This window comes from Cololabis saira, chromosome 23, assembly GCF_033807715.1.
Source record: "Cololabis saira isolate AMF1-May2022 chromosome 23, fColSai1.1, whole genome shotgun sequence".
NCBI lineage: Eukaryota > Metazoa > Chordata > Actinopteri > Beloniformes > Belonidae > Cololabis > Cololabis saira.
Genome location: NC_084609.1, coordinates 19,474,009 through 19,492,448, shown reverse-complemented (window position 1 = coordinate 19,492,448; position 18,440 = coordinate 19,474,009). Strand labels below are relative to the sequence as shown.

The 18,440-nt window shown below is 43.2% G+C and overlaps 1 protein-coding gene across 5 annotated transcripts in view; it reads left to right on the top strand.

Annotated features, from left to right (window-relative positions):
* grm8a (glutamate receptor, metabotropic 8a) overlaps positions 1 to 18,440 on the top strand; it is a 360,407-nt gene continuing 341,967 nt past the window's right edge. For 2 of the 5 annotated variants that reach the window (XM_061714148.1, XM_061714152.1), the window contains exons 1-2: positions 1 to 145; positions 7,068 to 7,867. In XM_061714148.1, coding sequence (XP_061570132.1) covers positions 7,325 to 7,867 — 543 coding nt within the window. In that variant the 5' untranslated portion in view covers positions 1 to 145; positions 7,068 to 7,324. Of the gene's footprint in view, positions 146 to 577; positions 681 to 7,067; positions 7,868 to 18,440 lie in introns of those variants that run through there. The other 3 variants (XM_061714149.1, XM_061714150.1, XM_061714151.1) reach the window with 3 other exon arrangements.

Here is an 18,440-nt window from a genome sequence, read left to right as displayed (position 1 = left end):
GAGGAAGAAGAAGAGGAGGAGGAGGAAGAAGAGGAGGTAGTAGTAGTGGTGGGGGGACGCGGAGTAGCTGGAGCCAACTTAAAGGAGAGGGTTTTATGCGCAAAAGCGCGCCGCGCTCAGAGAGAGGACTATGGATCCGAATCAGGTGGGTTTTTTTTACCAACAATATTGATCAGCAGCGGGTACCACCAATTCCTCTGCTGCTCCCACCCACCCTTGCACTCTTCTGCTCGCTCCCTCTCTCTCTGTATCCTCTCAGATTCATCCTCATCGACCTGAGCAGAGCAGCCTCCCTAGTATTGTCTCGTTAAACAAGTGCGGAGTTAATAGTTTGCGCACTTTGCGCGTAAACCCAGCCGGGGTGGTCACGACTGAGCTGACTTTTTCTTTTCCACCGCCCCTTCCTTCCTCTTGCGGATGATCTAATTGTCTTCAAATATTTTTTTTTTTTTTTTGGGGGGGAGGGGGGGTCTTTCATTCACAGGAGGACTGATGTTTATTTGGGATTTTTTTGTGAAGGGGTGAAACTGCTCAGCTCCGCAAGGAAGTTGCCTGAGGCGGACAGGCACCCCGAGGAGTCTGCAGGAGGGTGCTGGTTTTGGTGGGGTGGTGGGGGGGAGGCTGGAGCTTCCCCTTTTTTTGCACATTGCAGGGAGGAATTTGCTTCTGTGCATTCAGAGGTATACCCCATTTTTCTTCTCACCTCTCTCTATCCATCTCTCCGTGGGTGTTTTTTTGCTCCCTGTTTGTGGCTTTGCTCGCATTCCTCCAGTGACGGGCTTGTTCCAGTGATAGTTGCATGAGTGTGCGTCTCAACAGCACAGTTGAGAAAGAAAGGTGTACCTCACTTATGGAGAGGATTTGGAGGGGAGGAAAGAAAAAAAAAACCGCGCATTAATGAGAGTGACATTTTGCTCTGCATGCTGCGTCTCTGCCTCCACCGAGGATGGACTGTCTTTAATTAAGGTGCTCTCACATTCCCATCACCGCTGGACGGACACAAACCCACGGGCTGCATAATGAGCGCACACGCCTCGACTTTGATCTAGTCTCACTTTTGAACCTGTGGACCTCATATATCCACACGCACGACTTCACTCGGTCAGAGCCGGCTTTTGTCGCTTAGTGATGGCAGGTGCATTTATCTAGAGGTGGAAAGCATCATAGAGGAATTAATTAATAATTAAATAAATACATCACTATGAGTAAGAGATGTGAAATGTTCAGGGGAGTATTTCACGCAGGGCCGTTCCTATGTTTTTGCAGGCCAGGGGGGGTAGGGGGGATTCTGTTTGGGGGTCTCTGTATTGTAAAATGACAGTGTGCTGGACTTTTATCTCTTTAAAATGATATGTGAGGATGGATGTGTCTTTTACACTTTAAGGAAAACAGTGTAGATTTGTGAAACTGAACTTGAAGTTGAAATGACAAAATAAACCAAGCTTCTTAATATAAATTTAATTGAGGTGCTTAGCACAATATTAGGGTTAGTTGAGAGGGAAAAATGCCCAGTGAGGAAGGGAATTATATTTCAAGGAAAAACTCTCTCTCTTTCTGACTTTAAAGACAAAATTTTCTCAAAAAAAAAACAGAAACAGAAACCTTAAATTCACAAGAGAAAATTCATATATATTTGCAAAAGAAATTTGCAGGAGGAAACTCAGAAGCGCTGTCATTATAAACTCAAATTTACATGAAAATTCTAATTTTCCATTTTAAGTGGCTGAAAATGAAATCTTATATTTTTATTTCTCCCCTAAATAGTTAGATCAGAGCCATCCTTGTTGCTTGGGAGGCCCCCTACTGGCTACTGGGGCCCTATGCACCTTCATAGTCTGCAAATATCTCGAAATGGCTCTCATTTCCCCAGGTGCTTTGCCTTGTCCATATTTGAATCAGTTTCTTGTCCATGCATTTCATCACATATTTATTTATCTGCATTCAGCCCCATAACAAGCAGAATGGGTTTGTGCGTGTGCCGGTGAAGGGGAAAGATCACCTTTGGAGTGCCTCTTTGCATGATCTTGATCAGGAGCAGGCAGAGATAAAAGGAAAAGAGGTAGAAACGAGAGGACAACAACTCTTGATGAGGAGGGGATGATGGGGAGAAGACAGCAGCAGAAAAAAAAGCTATCACTTTCTGAAAAGAGCAGCACTCTCTCCTGAGATATGAAGAGACCTGCAAGCAGAAAGGAGAGGAGGAGAACAGGAGGGTGGAAATAAGAAAAGAGGGTGTAGAAGATGTGGATGGAGGAGAAGGAGCTCAGGGGGGTGATGAGGCAAGGAGGGAGGAGAGGAGTGAAAATAAAAGCAGACTAAGACGAGGAGTGGGCGACACTCACCTCGACAGCCAGCCGTGGGTGTAAATTAAAAAGAGTGATGAGCTCACTGAAGCCTTTTGGGGTTTAACCCTCTTCATCTTTGAGACACTAACCATCACGACACCAAGAAACCTCGTCATCCTCCCCCATTTTTTTTTGAGCTTTTGCAAATCATCATAACTCACAGAACCAAATATCTGCAGATCAAATATTTCTTTCTCTGGAAATTATCAATGAGGCTTTCAATAATCACAGCGGCCCCACTTCCCCAGACGTCTAACCGCTGCCACATTCTTACTTTTCAGGCACTCCTCGTGAGACATTTGTACGTAGTTAGTGCTGTTACGAATGTAAGAGTGTCTGAAACGGTGTTCTCTTTAAAGATGCAGTGGATCTGCGTCAAAAGCCCGCCGCCACACATTAAGCAAAAACAGGAGAGGCAATCAGCAAGAGGCCCCGTGGCTGTAAGCTGTATTGGAACTTATTAGAGTTAGATGTAGATTTGAGTTGCGTGTAATGAACTACGGCTTAATGACTGGGCACCCCCCAAGCCTCATTAAGACACCCCTTCTGTGTCTGCGCCAAGAGGAGCCTGAATCCAAGGAAAAAGTGTTGAATAAACAATGTTGCAGGGACGAGAATACGCTGTTAGCAGATGAATCAGAGCGGCCTAACCTATATAAAGCAGGGGTTTAATCGTAGTGGGGGCTTGGCTGTATGAGTGGCTTTGACCTAATTCCATTTAGAGTGGGGAGAAACTGATGAATTAATTGGGACAGAATCGAATTATATTCATTGAGAGTGTGTCTCACGCTGTGATGGCATCTGAGTTAGAAACTTGTTAAGGAGCCAAGGGGGTAACTTCACGCTGGCCTGGAGGAAATTTCAAAAGTTTTGCTGAGCATTCTTTTCCTTGAGTATGATATGACCCTCACTTTGACCCGAGGGGAGTTTTGACAATACCCAAGTCGGATTTGATCCAGCAGGAGCAGATGCAGTTCAAGATTATGAACAAGAGCTCACGCTGGGAGATGGTATCAATCAAGAGACAGCCGAGATAAGGCTGTCAGATCAAGTAATATCACAGGTGCTCGGCTTGGAACGTGAGCTGTTGGGGGTTTGCCATCTTCGTCTGGTTGCTTTTCTTGCCTTCATTAAAGCAGCAATTCAATATATAGACATTTTTTTCCTCATGCATCTGTCTCTTCTTGTTATGGTTTTGCATCTCTCTCAGTTTTACTTCCTGCTTCGCTTAGCTTTCACACCTGTGAACAGTCTGTTAATTACTCTGCAGCTGTGCTCTATACCTGCTCGTGTCACCCAGCATCCACAAGCCTTTAGTTTTCTTGGTTCTTCGTGCCAGTCTCATTCGGGTTTCTACACTGCCTGCGTTTTGTACTTTGTGTTTTCTTAGTACGTCAACTGCAGCTTCTGCACGGCGTGGGCCTCGTATCCTGGACCTTTGCACGTGGTCTGGGGACTCTGGATCTGGGATGTTGGCAACAGATGTGTTTTGTTGGGGGACTGTGGTGTTTGTTTTTTGTCATACTTACAGTACTCTGGACTGGGAGCTGGTGAGTTCAGTGGACGGGAGCATGTGTGTGTTTCCACAGCTTTGATGTCCACACCCTAACCTCATACCCTAACCCTTCCATGAATAGCAGCCATCTGGGAAAACGCTGTGAGCCAATCAGCATCAAGGGATGTGCGGGAATTTGGAAACATGGAGCTGTGGGAACACTGGGATGGCCTCCAGTGGATTAGGATCTTAGCCTCTTTCTAGTCTTGAGAAATTGTTTGCTTTATGATGGGACACATGATCATTCTGGGATAGATTGTTGGCACCCTGTGGATGATAAAGTGGTTGCTGTGAACTGATATTAAGTCGGTGGTAGGTTTTAAAGTAACCAGGATCTGAGGTTTCCCGGTGGAACTATATCGGAGTGAGATGATCCGATTATTCATTTCATTTATCAGGCATGAAGCTCAACTGGAGACCTGGCTAGTATACCCAGTATAAAGCTCTCACAAAGACAAGGCTGTATGTTTTTTGCCTAATCTACAGAGTAACATGCCTCAGTAACGTCTTGATAATACTCCTGAAACCCAGTGTCACGCAAAAACAATCCGTTACTGCCCAAACAACTGGCAATCGTTCAGGTTTTTGTCCAGATTAAACAAAAAATGTTTTTCCACACTTGCTTTCACCGTTTGAGCCCGGAGGAAATACCCCCCCGGCTCTTTCATACATAAGATCCATGAACATCTATCCTCTCACCTGCTTCACTTAAACAAAGCTGATAAGTTTAATACCCCAGGCTGCTCCCTTAACATCGGGAGTGTCAATGCAATGCAGTTTGGTTCCAGTCCAAGTTGCACTCGTTCACGCTGTGAGGCATGAAAGAAAGAAATCCAGGTCACGTCAGTGGAGTTGGGAGGTCCTGTTTGATCCATTTGTTTTGCTTATTGTTTACCACCAGCAATTGTGATTCAGCACGTTTCATTCATCGTTATAAAAACCTTTTTTGACATTGGACTTAAAATTTAGCAGATGCATGCCGCTCAGCGTGAGATGCAACTATCTTCTATGACTGCATAAATCGTGCCGTGTGTAGCAGCACTGAGGGAATTTAGACAAAGCTGCTTAATTGACTTCTGCGTCTGAAGTGGGCCACCTCAAACGCATAGCTTGTGGGTATTAAGGTAAGCAGGGCGACCACAAACGGGTTGGGGTTTGATTAATGACCTACTACTAAAACTGACTCAGGAACGCTCAGTTGTTGTTTTTTCTTTTGCATTATCTTGAATAATTGCAGTATCTATTGCAATTCTCTGTGAAAACAGGACATATTTGGATTTTTTTGTTGCTTTTCTTCAAAACTGTGTAAACTTACAAAGACACGCTATAAGGAGTTGTTTATGCTGTCCTGCAGAAGGAAATTGATCTCGAGCTGCTCATGTTGACTAACTTGTAAATCACTTTTTTCTCTCATCGCGTGCATGACGGCTGCTTAGTCACGTCTTCAACAAAGAATGAGAAGATGCCTCACTTTTTTTGGGGGGGGGGGACCAGTCAGAGCAGACTGGTTCTGTGAGGTAGGGGTACTTCAAGAGATGGGAGTTAAAATTAAGCCTTTTTGGCTGAAGATGACATGGGACTGAAGCAATACACAATATGAGTAAAGATATATTAATATTTGTTTCTTTAATCTATATAAACTTTGTCTTGTAAGACTTCAGTAATATAGAGAGACTGTAATTGGAAATAATAATGTCTTTCATTTTTATTCTTACTCTTTGGAGCTGCTAACATAGGGCAGATATTTGCCAATACAGTTATTTTTATTATTATTATCTTGATAGATCAAGCTAAAAAAGGAAAACATTCCCCCCTTGAATATGCCTCTGTAAAGCTAGAGATTAATTATCCCATCTTTACATATTTATTTAGGGATGAGAATTTGCACAGATTGCCTCTCCATGCAGTCAGCACTTACAAAATAAAATCAAAGATCTGAGATCAGGGGAGGCAAATGAGGAAATAAATTCCCAGGGGCCTCAGCTAATGAAAGCACATTAGCACTTGTGCAATGTAGAATTCCACCACTTTGTCATGACCAATTTTCAGTCCCTGCCCAAACCAACTTATTGCAGCATTCGACAATATGGCGCCTTAATGTGCAGCTCAGTGGAAAGAGCATGACATTTTTACCGCCGGCGATGGGGGGCGAAACCCCCCAGCAGTGGGTGGAAGCAGATATGGCGTATCAACGTTTAATACAGTTTATGTTAGGGAATGACATTGAACATTAACTCTACCTGTGGTGATTCGAGGCTCTGCTCGTGTTAGTGGGTGTGGAGGAGGATGCACTGGATGTAATGTGTTCATTTAACTGCAGCAGAACCAGCAGGTGTTTGAATGGTGCAACGCAGCATCTCCACAGCACCGCTCTCTGGCACCGATCCCCTCGGACCGCCTTGCACTCTTTCTTTTTCTCTCTTTTCAGGCCTTTCTTCTCCATCTCTGTGTGCCTCCACCTCAGCTCTCGTCATCTCTTTCTCCCACCTCCCATTCCTGTAGCGGCAGGTAGTCGTGGCCCAAGGAGCTCACCACACGCTTCTCGGGTGTCACCGCTGCAGCTGTTTCCCCCCGTCGTTCTGCCAGAACAGACGAGCGGGTGTGTGAATGAGTATGTAGAGGTGATTACAAACCATCAGGCGCAGGATTATTGACTGCAGAATAAGAAGTTCAAATTTAGACAACTCTTTTAAAGGAGCATGAGGCTCCTTTTAAGAAATGAGACTCTCTAGCGCCACCCTTCACCACGACGGCCGTTGGGGGTACTGCAGCCAACAGTGAAGCCGGCACGGGAGAACGGGGAGAACGTGCATGCAGCGTCATGTGACGTCACATCCACAGCCCAGCGCGGGAAATTCGGGCCCGAATTGCAACAGATTTTGCAGCACACAGCCTGTTTAAGGCAACGGAGAGATACACTAGAGGAATCATTCTTTTTGGTTTGGAACGCTTCATCTGACATTATTACTAGAAAACTTAAAACATATACGGATTTCTTTCATAAATCCTTCCTCAATCCGGCCTCAAGCTCCTTTAAGTGTGCAAGCGTGCTCTGGAAGGAGTTTGGGTCATTTTGTCATGATCGTTCTCACCTGTTAGGGGTTTCCACATGTGGTGTGACGATTCCACAGCTTCTGGCTCTAACACCTGCCTTTGTCTCTCTTCAGCAGGATCTACTAAAGATGTGACTTGTGGATTAGGTGCAACTTCTTGGCCAGACGACCACGACACCGGTGTTGAAACCTCTCCGCTCCTGGTCTTGTTTTCTCTTTGGACTTTCTTCTCTGGAATATGCTTTGCTTATGGGGCTTGGCTAACTTTGCTGCCGGGGTCCTGCGCCCCTCCTTTGAACACTAGTAGGAACCAAAAGTCTGTCCAAAATACTCTTTGAAGATCACCTTTTCTGTTCACTTCTTCTCTGATCATGGAATCCCAGTGGAATCCAGCTCGCTGCCCCCGTTCTCCCTCGGTCCTCTTCCTGATCGTGGCTGTGTCTTACACCTGGCTCCTTCCCGTCATCTCTCCTCAGCGAATCCCCCCAGACCCCCAGGCAGCACCGGAGTACGCTCACTCCATCCGACTGGACGGCGATATCATCCTCGGCGGATTATTTCCGGTGCATTCCCGGGGAGACCGCGGCACGCCCTGCGGGGAACTGAAAAAGGAAAAGGGCATCCATCGCTTGGAGGCCATGATGTTCGCCATTGACCTGATCAACAAGGACCCCGAGCTGCTGCCTAACATCACACTGGGGGCCCGGATTTTGGACACCTGCTCCAGGGACACGTACGCTCTGGAGCAGTCCCTGACGTTCGTGCAGGCCTTGATAGAGAGGGACGGCTCAGATGTCCGCTGCGCCAACGGAGACCCTCCCATCTTCACCAAGCCGGATAAAATCGTCGGGGTGATTGGAGCGGCAGCCAGCTCCGTGTCCATCATGGTGGCAAACATCCTGCGCCTGTTTAAGGTAAGATTGCACCGCTTTTTCCCTTTTTTTTCTTTCTCTGGGCCTCATATACACCAGCTGAAGGATTACCGCATCATACACCCCAACACTCAAAACCTTTTCAAAAGCTGTCACTCTTTATAACGGAAGACGCCTTTTTCATTAAGCTTCTGGCACAAACTTAAACGATATTGTGACATCTCGATGAAGCTCAGCTGTGAAATGACTGTTTACTTTAAATTATTTTGTGTGACCGTCATGTTTTCTTTTAAGAGGAGAGCTGATGGATATCCACAATCTCTTAGATTTTGGCAAGTTAATTTGTGTCTGCAACAAATCTGACATTAATTCAACTCATAAAAGGCGTCAACATCAGCAACAAGTTGTCACGAGGCTTTTACTTTTTGACAGAGTTGTAATAGTTGTTCATAGGCGATTGTGCTTTTGAAGTTGTTGATTACACACGTCAAAACCGAACCACCCCACTGTCTTTTTACTCCCCCCGCCCCCTCAATGTCCATTCAATTTATCAGTAATTACATGACGGCCAGCATGTGGCCCGGTATTGAACACTGTATTGCCTTTATGATCATACGTGAGTTTCTTCTTCTGGGTGCTCCAGCTGGTTTTTGTATCTACAGAGCAACAACATGTACTGTATGTCCATAGGAAGGTGTGTGTTTGTTTGTTTGTCCTGCAAAGGACTACTGACCTGTCTAGAGTGCATCTTTTCCCCTGAAGAGATCTGGGATCTGACACACCCTAAATAGGCAGGTACAGCTAATGCACGGATGATGCACATATTTTTCTCTTTTACAGTTGATTGATGTGTTAATGAAGATGTTTTGTAGCAGGGACATGGAGTGGATAATTCTTTTAATGTCATGTGACCTGTTGTAAATGGCAAACACCAATTTTTCAAAACATTCCTTTTTCAAATCTCAGGGGGGGAAAAAAAAAAAAAAAGCCAATGAGCAATATGGGAGTTTTTATGAGATTGATGCATTTCAACAAGGTGTATTTTCTATTCTCGCTTCCATTTGACAACATGGTAATCGAAACACGTTGAGTAAGTTTTGCCTCAGTAATCAGAGGTAAATGGAGCCTGTTCACTTCCCTTCAGAAGCCAGAAGCGTGGTTTTTATCTACCATTCAGATACGCGTGCGGATGAGCGACGTGTCAAGTGCTGCTTTGCGCATGTTTGTGCTGTTTAGATCATTCCCGATTCTGTGTTGGAGCCAAATAAAGATGGCTGCCAAGCACGGTATCAATTACAGCTGAAGTCTGTCAACAGCCACTTCACTCACTGCAGCGCGTGTGTGCGTGTGTGTGTGTGTGTGTGTGTGTGTGTGTGTGTGTGCACTAGGGAGCCCGCAAGGACGTGGCTATGTGTTATTTGGCTCTCTGGCACATGTGCGGCCTGGCTGAGCACCATCATGGTACATGCACCTCTCATGTTCGTCCTTCCCGCCTCCTCAGGTGCGTGTTCCTGCGAGCGCTCCCTTTGTCATCATTAGCCGCACAGCGTTGATAGATGGCCGTGTGATTATGAAATATGAGTCCAGTAATTACGCCCGTGGCATTTCACATCCCCACTTCTGCCGCGCTCTTGCGCGCCGAGTGCGTAAAGAGACCGCGCGTTTTGGGTTTTTGGCGCTGAAAAAAAATCCATATGCTCCGTGAAAGTGTGTTTCTGAACGCACGTGTTTAACAACCAGCTTGAACTTTGAATGGAGGATTTGCATATTAAACGACGACGACAACAACTAAACATGATTTATTCCTGGATCCGTCACAGCAGCAGCGCTTTTTCTGCCTCCGTGGTGCTTCTCCCTCATTTGCCTAATACGATTTGGAGCCGTGTGTGTGTGTGTGTTGTTAGTCCAGCGATCACCGGAGACTCTTCAGCCTTTACTTAATGTGTCCGTACAGGGTGTGTTTGTGTGTGAAGTACAATGGTGTCGTCAGGCTGCGTGTTCCTCTGCATGCTTCATGAATAAATCACCGCAACCTGAAAATAGCGCGGAGAGAGACGCGCACATGCTCACACACAAACGGGCTGCGAGGAAAACACATGTCTTTTTAAATGGGCTAATCTGACAGCGCCAGTCACAGCTAGTCGCCCACTCAACACGAGGAGGGGGGAGAGAAAGCAAATACAGCAGGGAGAGTGTGTTTTCATGTCTTTCAATCTTGCAGAAGACAAGAGATTCAAACAACAGACTGTGCTGAGGAATGTGTTTTTTTTTGTGTTTTCCCTCCGTGTTTAGCAGCAGAGGGAGCTCCTTGCTGACAGTTATGGCAAATAGAAATCAAGCTGAACGAGAGTTGTTCCTGCTCTTGGTACTCATTGCTCTTTTGAAGATTATCTTTCGGCTCCGTGGGATGATGCGGAGTGGAGAGAGGCGATGACATAAGATATTATAGGATGGGACTTTGGTTATCCTCAAAGAGATAGCGGGCCGTCATTGCGGGTTTGAGCAAATAAAAGGCTGAGTAACAATATTTGCAGTTTGTTTTAACGTGCATTCTCCAGTTTCTGTCGGTTGTGGTCATATTGAGAACAACAGAAACAACAGATGTTTCCAACAAAGCAGTATGTGTCACACGATTAGCCTCCTGATTTGGACTTTGCTGCTTATATATGAGGAAATACTTCAAAATCGGTTTGTCTCCATGGGTCATGATGCTGCCCACAGAGCCTCCTGTCACAGACGCCACAGGACACCATGAGCGGATGTCAGAGATGCCACCAGTTTTGACAAAACGGCAGTGTTTGACACCCTGCTATTGCTGATCAAAGCACAGATGGAGCCCCAGGCAAATCCCATCACTGTCACCCCATTAAATATTCATGTGGAGTAACAAATGGCAAAATAGTGATTACTACTAATAAACTTATGCAGCCAATACTTTATGAGCATGCAAAGAACAGTCAAAATAACTATACATAACAAATTCAGTTACTAATGACAATGGGCTTCTGTGAGTTTTTGCTTTGAGAGATTCAAATATTGAAGCTTAAATCAATTAGTAAGGATGGAACCTGATTATTGAGGTACTTTCATCAGTGTTTGTGTGTTTTTTATATAGGCTATATATATATATATATATATATATATATATATATATATATATATATATATATATATATATACACACACAAATAAAGGATGCTTGGCCCAAACACAGCCAATATCTGAAGTTTTCTTCCGCCCAAATTTGACTCAAGTTGAGTGCAGTTGCTTTAACTCAGTCACCCAACTGCCAAACATGCACCAATCATTTTCTTTGGTGTGCACAACACTTGAAATACCAATTAGGCTGCTGTCTGGGAAAGAACCTAAATATTTTCCTCTTCATGCAAACACCTTTTTTTTTTTACTGCAGTAAAGAAGAACAAAATCTACACATGAATTGGATTAGTAGTACAAACATCAGTGCACATAAATGAAATGAGTAACTTGATGAACATGGAGGTAATTAAAATAATTATGCATGTTAAACAAATTAAAACTAATGTATATTAATTTCCATTAAACTGCTTCTACTGACAGCAAAACTGATTTTAAAGAAACAATTTAGGAGTGTTTTCATGTTAACTGTTTTATTTGAAGCAATATTACATCATTTTCAGGAGCCATTGTTTAGTGGTCTCTCGTCACTACTATCTGCAAAAACGTCTGGCTTCTTGTGGAAGCCTGGTTCTCAGAATAGCATGAGTGAGATGTCTCACTATGATGCAAGCTCACAGAGCTGCAGGAGACATCGTGGCAGAGGCAATTAAGAGACCCAAGAAGGTAATGAGCGAAATTGAGAAAAGAAAACAGATGTGACAGAGCGACAGAGCAAACAGCGTCGTCAATCTGTATCGTAAAAGCGACCCAACTTCTACACATGTAGCGGGATCCACAGTTGTAAAAGCAGCAAAATATCCTTTTGTGTCATTTTAAGTGGAAGCTCTGTATTAACCCCTTCAGAAATAAATGGTACTTGATTGTTGGTGGCGTTCAGTAGAGGAGACTCTGTGCTGTCTGTGGGAAAGACTGGCAGCCGCGCAACCTCGGATAAAATTCCCAGTGTATACATATTTATTAATGTAAATACAACAAGAAAATACAGTAAAAGCATCGAAATACATGTGCTTGCTTTAGCTCCAGACAGACTTGGGTTATTATGTGAACTGGAAAGTACAGAAATTAGCTCCTGGGCTGTGGCTAGTCTGTTATTTGGTGTTTCTTACTAGCTGAGATGTAATGCAAGTGTCCAGACTGCAACTGTAAGATCACAGGATATACACTTTGGTATTTTACTCACCATGTGGAGAGCTGGGCGGTTGGTGCGGATGTTCTGGTTGTCTGTTTCGGTTGGTTTTAGGGAAGTGAAATGCTACCTTTCAGACCAGTGATATTCAAAGCCACAAATGCATTACTTGCACCTCCACACTCCTCCATAGACACATGGAGGTCTTCTTACTGTGGGGTCACCTTTTTCATTGTGCTCCAGGTACCTATTGCTGTGTTGTAGCCACATGCAAGCCTGGAGATAAACCAGTGCACTTAGAGAGGATTTTAAGACTAAATTGGTGATATGGTCAGCGTCCAAGCAGCTCCAGATGGACGTAATGGTTTGCAAGAGAAGGTTTATCTTGATATACTGTATACCTTTAATCATGTTGGAGTCTGTGACCGTCTGGGGTAAAAAAAAAAAAACACTGAATTTGACTCACAGCCATCTCACAAGTGCTGGTTAGTGTTCTCACTCAATACTATGAGACTTGCTCCAAATAATTAATTATTTAGATGAAAAAAGATCTAAAAACAGGTTTTCAAAAACTTGATCTGCTGTAAAGAACTTTTATTTACGCCAGATCATCTAAAAGCAGCCGTCAGGACCGCCTGGAGGGATCAAAAGTTTGCTTTGTGAGGTATAAAAATGATTCACAAAGAAAAGAAAGCATCTCCCCCAACCGTCTCTGCCCAGACCCGCTTTAAAGCTAAACTATACAACTTTCCGTCTGTGGTGCTCTGATATGAGAAAAGAAATCTTAAAAGTGTAATTTATCATAAAAGATAATCCCGGAACGTGGGCAATGATTCAACACTGTGCAGAAAAAAACTGTGTGCATGGCAAGAATATCAAAGCAGAAATTCAAGCATTACAGCACTTCTGTAAAATGTAACTGATACGACGGAAGGAAATAAGACAGCAAGAGTGATTATTGAACTCATGCTGTCTTTGTTGGGTTTATTTATTTATTAGTTTTGGTCCCCAAGGACTTTGCAAGAACTTCATTTAAAGGCTGTTTGTCTGACTTTTGTTCTCTCTATTTTGCTGCCTTTAACACTTTTTTCTTCACCCCCCCCCCCTGCTCCTTCTGCAAAATAAATGGGATTATCCTTTTAAACAGCCATCCTTGCAGCATGACGTGAATGTGCCAAACAACAGATATTCTAAATCAAACCATGTTTCCTGTGTGAACTGTTTACTTGGATATGCAGGGACTGGAATTAAAACAGCGCTATTTTAATTTATGATAAAAAGGTAGGAGGGGGGGGGTCAAAAAGTGTGGGTTTATCACAGAAGGGTTAAGGTTAGGGAGTGCAAAACAACATCCACTTCTTCATTAAACTGAAATTATTTCCTTTTTGTTCCCTTCACTCATCAGAAAACTTGTTTCCCTCTCATGCATTGTCATTAATTTTGTCTGTACTCATCCCACAGGATGCACAGGCTTCATGTAGATTGTGGGTGTGGGTACTTGAAAGGTAATTACAGCGACAGTGTGGCTTTTAGAGCTTCAGTCACCTCACAATCCTTAAACCTTTAAAGTCTGAAATTACACAAAAAATTCCAAAATGTCTTTATTTTAAGTATTAATTATGTATTGGAATCAGAAACACTTTAAATGTTGTATTAAAACCATTTCTAAATATTTATTTTCCTTACCATTATGAATAAATTAGGTACATTTACTTATTCTTTGAGTTTTTTTATTATTATTATTTTTTGGTTTGTATGAAACTTCTTTTCCCTTTTTGAATAAGAGGATGTTAGAAAGGTCTCAGAAATCAATGTGTCAAATATGATATATCTGGCATTATAGGGTTAAAATCAACCTAAGGTTACGTTCACACCGCAGGGTTTGATGCATAATTCTGTTTTTTTTGTTCACATTAGTTTTTCAAATGTGTCTTATTACTTAGTACATTTTACTTTGGTGTGAACAGGCTTCTGCTTTGAATTGACCTCCATGCGCAGTAAGATGCAGTGACGTCAAACCAAAAATACATGCAACAGAAAGCTTATGACTTCTTAAGTTTTTTGCAGCAAAATCCGTCAAATTCCAGAACAAGTTGTATTGAGAAAACAACAGAGGAAAAGGAGAGCAACGTGTCTAATACTGTATATGGATGGCGTCAATATCTGTACAAAGATGTATGGATGAGGGATCGGCGCCAGGACGGGTGGGACCAGGATGTGGGCGGCTTCACTGAAGCAGATTTCTCCCCCCCCAGCCAACGGAGAAGTGTATAATCAATCGCGTCACAATCAAAGGTGAAAATGTGACCTGACAGTTCACACTGAAGTCACATGGGAAAACATACAGTATGGATCTGTATCCGATTCAGGACCACATATAAAAATGACCCAGGTCTAATGTGAATAAAAAAAAATTAAAACAAAATTTGGATTTTGACCTGTTTGAGCTGTTCAGAATAAACAAAACAAACAAACAAACAAACAAAAACACATTTGGTTTGCTTTTACCTGCAGTGTGGCTAAGGGAATAATAGCTGCCCAAGTTTGCAAGGGAACACAATGTATTAAAGGTATAGTCTGTAATCATATTCAAAAACATGTATTGTTATACTGGGTGAAATGGTCCTTCCATCCTGAGAGTAGCCAGTGAATAATGTGTTCAGTAAAAGGAAAGAAAAAAATCCGACCTCTCTGACAGCTTTAATCCTGTAAAAACTCTAACCAATCTGTTTTTTGCGCACCGAGTGGCATGGATTGGTCAGAGGACCAGAGGCTTGGCAGGGGGGAAAGAACCAATCAGATGCTTTCATTTTAAGTCCCGCCCACGCCCCCCTCTGTCCCATGCACGCACTCGTCACATCGAAAATCTTGCCGGAAAACTTCACACACTCGAATCACGTTTGCTGAAGAATGGCGCAGAAAACGCAGCCAAAAATACCACCTCTAGCGTTACTTGTAACGGCTCGCCCTGCTAAAAAGGTTTAAAAAAAGAAAGCCAAAGTGCGATTACAGCCCACCCCTGCCCCCACCTAAAACCGGCCTCGCTTACAGGTGAATGAGACATGGGGTAGTTTTGTTGAAAATGTGCTGTCCAAAATGTCCTGGAAAACTCGACTCCTGCAAATGCGCATTCCCCAAAGTTTGTGGGGGCGTGGCTTTGGACGGAGCGCTGACGGGAGGGGGAGGAGGGGGCGCGGCTTAGAGGAGGTGCCACTTTCAAATCTGGCTAGCTCTCCAACATTACTGACTATACCTTTTAATAATAAATAAGTAAATTACTGAATTTTAAGACGAACAACATAAAATGCACCTGGAAAAAATGTAGCTTTTACATGAGCAAAAAGCGTTTACGTCAGTGCTGTGGCTAATGGGCTGCCTGCGTGCAGCTTTGTCTGCAGTTACAAGGAACATTTCACTCAGTGACCCTCATGCTGTGTGTCAGAAGCTGAAAATGAAATTCAATTCCTAAATTGATAAGCAGTGGCCGTCCCCTGATGGGAGCAAATAGAGACTTTCCCTCAGTGAGGGGAAACGCTGCTACAACACACACACATATATGTATATACTGTATATGTGTGTGTGTGTTTGTACAGGCATGTCTAGGTACAAATCTTTATCCTCTCAGTCCCTCAGCATCAGTGGTAATTGATCTTTGTTGAGAGTTTCAAACGGATGCAAAGACACACATTCACGCTGACTTCTTTCCCTTTGAGCTGATGGCTTATTGTTTGTCTCTGGAGGTGGTTTTTATGAAGTTGTGTGTCCCAAGACCAAGGTCAGAGTCTTTCCCACGCTCTGCCATGCTGCTTCACATGCATCCAGCTGAGCTCGTACTTGTGGCTGAGCAGTTCATCTCTGCATCGCCAACCACATTTTTTACATTTCAGTACATGTTTTATACACAGTGAGTATATGTAATACATGTCTGCATTCATTAGAAACATGGCAGATAAAACACTTCTGTTGGTTTTAAAATCCAGTTTACAGCTTCCTATCGCTGCCTAACTGTCCGGGGAATTCATTCGCCGCGTGTGATTGCTCCGTGGACTCTCCGTTGTTTGAGGGACACTTCTGCACCACGCACTGTTTGACTTGAACATCCTCAATCTGAGGAGGCATTACAGTTCATGCATGTGTGAATTGCCCGAAGAAGTAGGGTCGCACACTTTGTACAACACGCTGATTAGCGAGTGCAAATGTTTGCTCAAGATGCTGGAACGTAAAGCAGGGGCTGTGGCGCAGTTAAAAAAATGGACTGGAACAATTTTCCTTTGCAAGCATATCCGCAGCTCCTGGATTACAAATCAATTTGGCATTTAGGTTCATAAAGGTGACAACAGCTGCCTGAAAATGCAATTAACACGAAATGCTGTAATTTTATTCAGACCCTAATCCCTAATAGGTTTGCTATTAATCTTGAGGTCAGGCTTAGTTTGAACTATCGTCTTATTCTCAACCTGTTTTAATGAAATAACCATAGGATGGAGAGCAGTGAAAGGAGAGAGTGAAGGAGACTTGAGAATGAGCGAGAGCGGAGGCTTTAAGATGGAGCAAAAGAGGATTAAATGAGAAGCCGACAGGCGGAAATAAATTCTGGACATGCGGAACTACAGATGGAGGGAAAAAGATGCAAAAAAAGATAAAGAACCCAAAAAGACAGGGAGCAGGGGAGATCGCAGCATCCTCCAGGGTGTAATGATGTGGTGTTGATTTCTTCCATGGAGGCATTAAGAGGGTGATGATAATGAAGCCATGGTGCACACCGAACAGCGAGCTGGAAGACTCATTAAGAAGAGAGTGGGTCTCTGGTTTGTGTCGACTCGTGCACATCGCTTCAATGCAAATCATCTGCAGCAGTGAAATATCACGGCTGCTACAGCAGGGCAGGACGCGATCATCCAACCTTTACTAACGAAGGCAGACTTAATGAGCAAATGGTTAATGACGGGAGACTTAATTGTTCTACCAAAATTATTTATTAGCCTCATCTATTGAGTGTTGCCTGGAGATTGGTTCATTTACATGGGCCATATGTGATGTGTGAACATGGACTAAATTAGATTTGTTTGCAGCTGGATGGTGCAAATCTTTTAACCCAGGCTTAACACTGACAATCCAGGAACTCTGAATATTAAAGTGCAATTTGTCAAATAATTTCCCTCAGTGGCAAAGATTAAACACATACTTATGAATGGCATTTAACGTAACACTGTGAAACAATATTGTAGCTCCAGGTACCATGTGTTTATCCCTTGTAAATGAAAAAGGTGGAAAAACTGGGGTGGTGAAGTGTTAATAACTTTGACAATACCGGGGTTGTCTAAGACATTTTGTACATGTTGCCTTATGTTGAGTAAAATGAACCAAGTAGTTATTTTTTTCTTTGGTGTGTTAAATTAATCAAACTGAGTTGGGTGTTTCCCAAGGGACTAAACTGATCCTAGAACTGTGATGTCAAACTAACAATAAAGTGACAAAAAAAAGTGTGTCACACTGAAGTCGAACTTTAATCTCTTGGAAATCAGTTAACGGACTTGATACACCACGGCCCCTCCAGCCTGCACATGAACGCTTGTTTACTGGATGATTAATCTTGTACATGTTGCCGAGTATCCACATATCTTCAAGAAAGGTAGAAGTGCAGTATTTTACTCTCTTGACCAGGTTGCCTCGAGTCTGGAGTTTTTGATCAGACAGGAAAGTAATCTAAAGTTGAAGCACAGAAGAGCTTTTTGCAGTTTATACACCAGTGGGTCCTCCCAAAGGCTTTTACACCTTTTTTTTTCTTTCCTTTTTGCTCTTCATTGCTTTATTGGGTTTCATAGTTGTCTCTGCCAATTGAGCTAGCATCATCATTCCTGATATTTGAGGCCCTAAAGCAATATAGTTGTTGCAGGACACGACCAGGATGGGAGTCAAATGTTACTTTGGATGGTTATTGTACGTAGCAGGGAACTGACACAGCAAGAGCCAAATGAAACTTAAGAGTACTCAAATTAAACCGAAACTGATATTTCACCATGGAAAAGCTCCTCTGGTACTTCAAGATTGCTGAAAAAGGAAAGAGGTCATTTTAGGTGTGTGTATAATCCACTTGACTGTGAAGATGTGTGTGACAAAGGTAGAAAGGGTTTCCCTGTGTGATATTAAAGAAAATGTTTATTATTTTATCGTTTTTTTTGTAAAGAAAGATGGAAAGTGTCAAGTTGAGTCTGTTGAGTGCGATAAATAATGTGTGTGTGGAAAGTGGAGTGAGATTTCATCTTGTCTCTTCCACTTTTCGTTGGCTGAAGGGAAGTTGGGATAATAAATGATGACATGACACATATA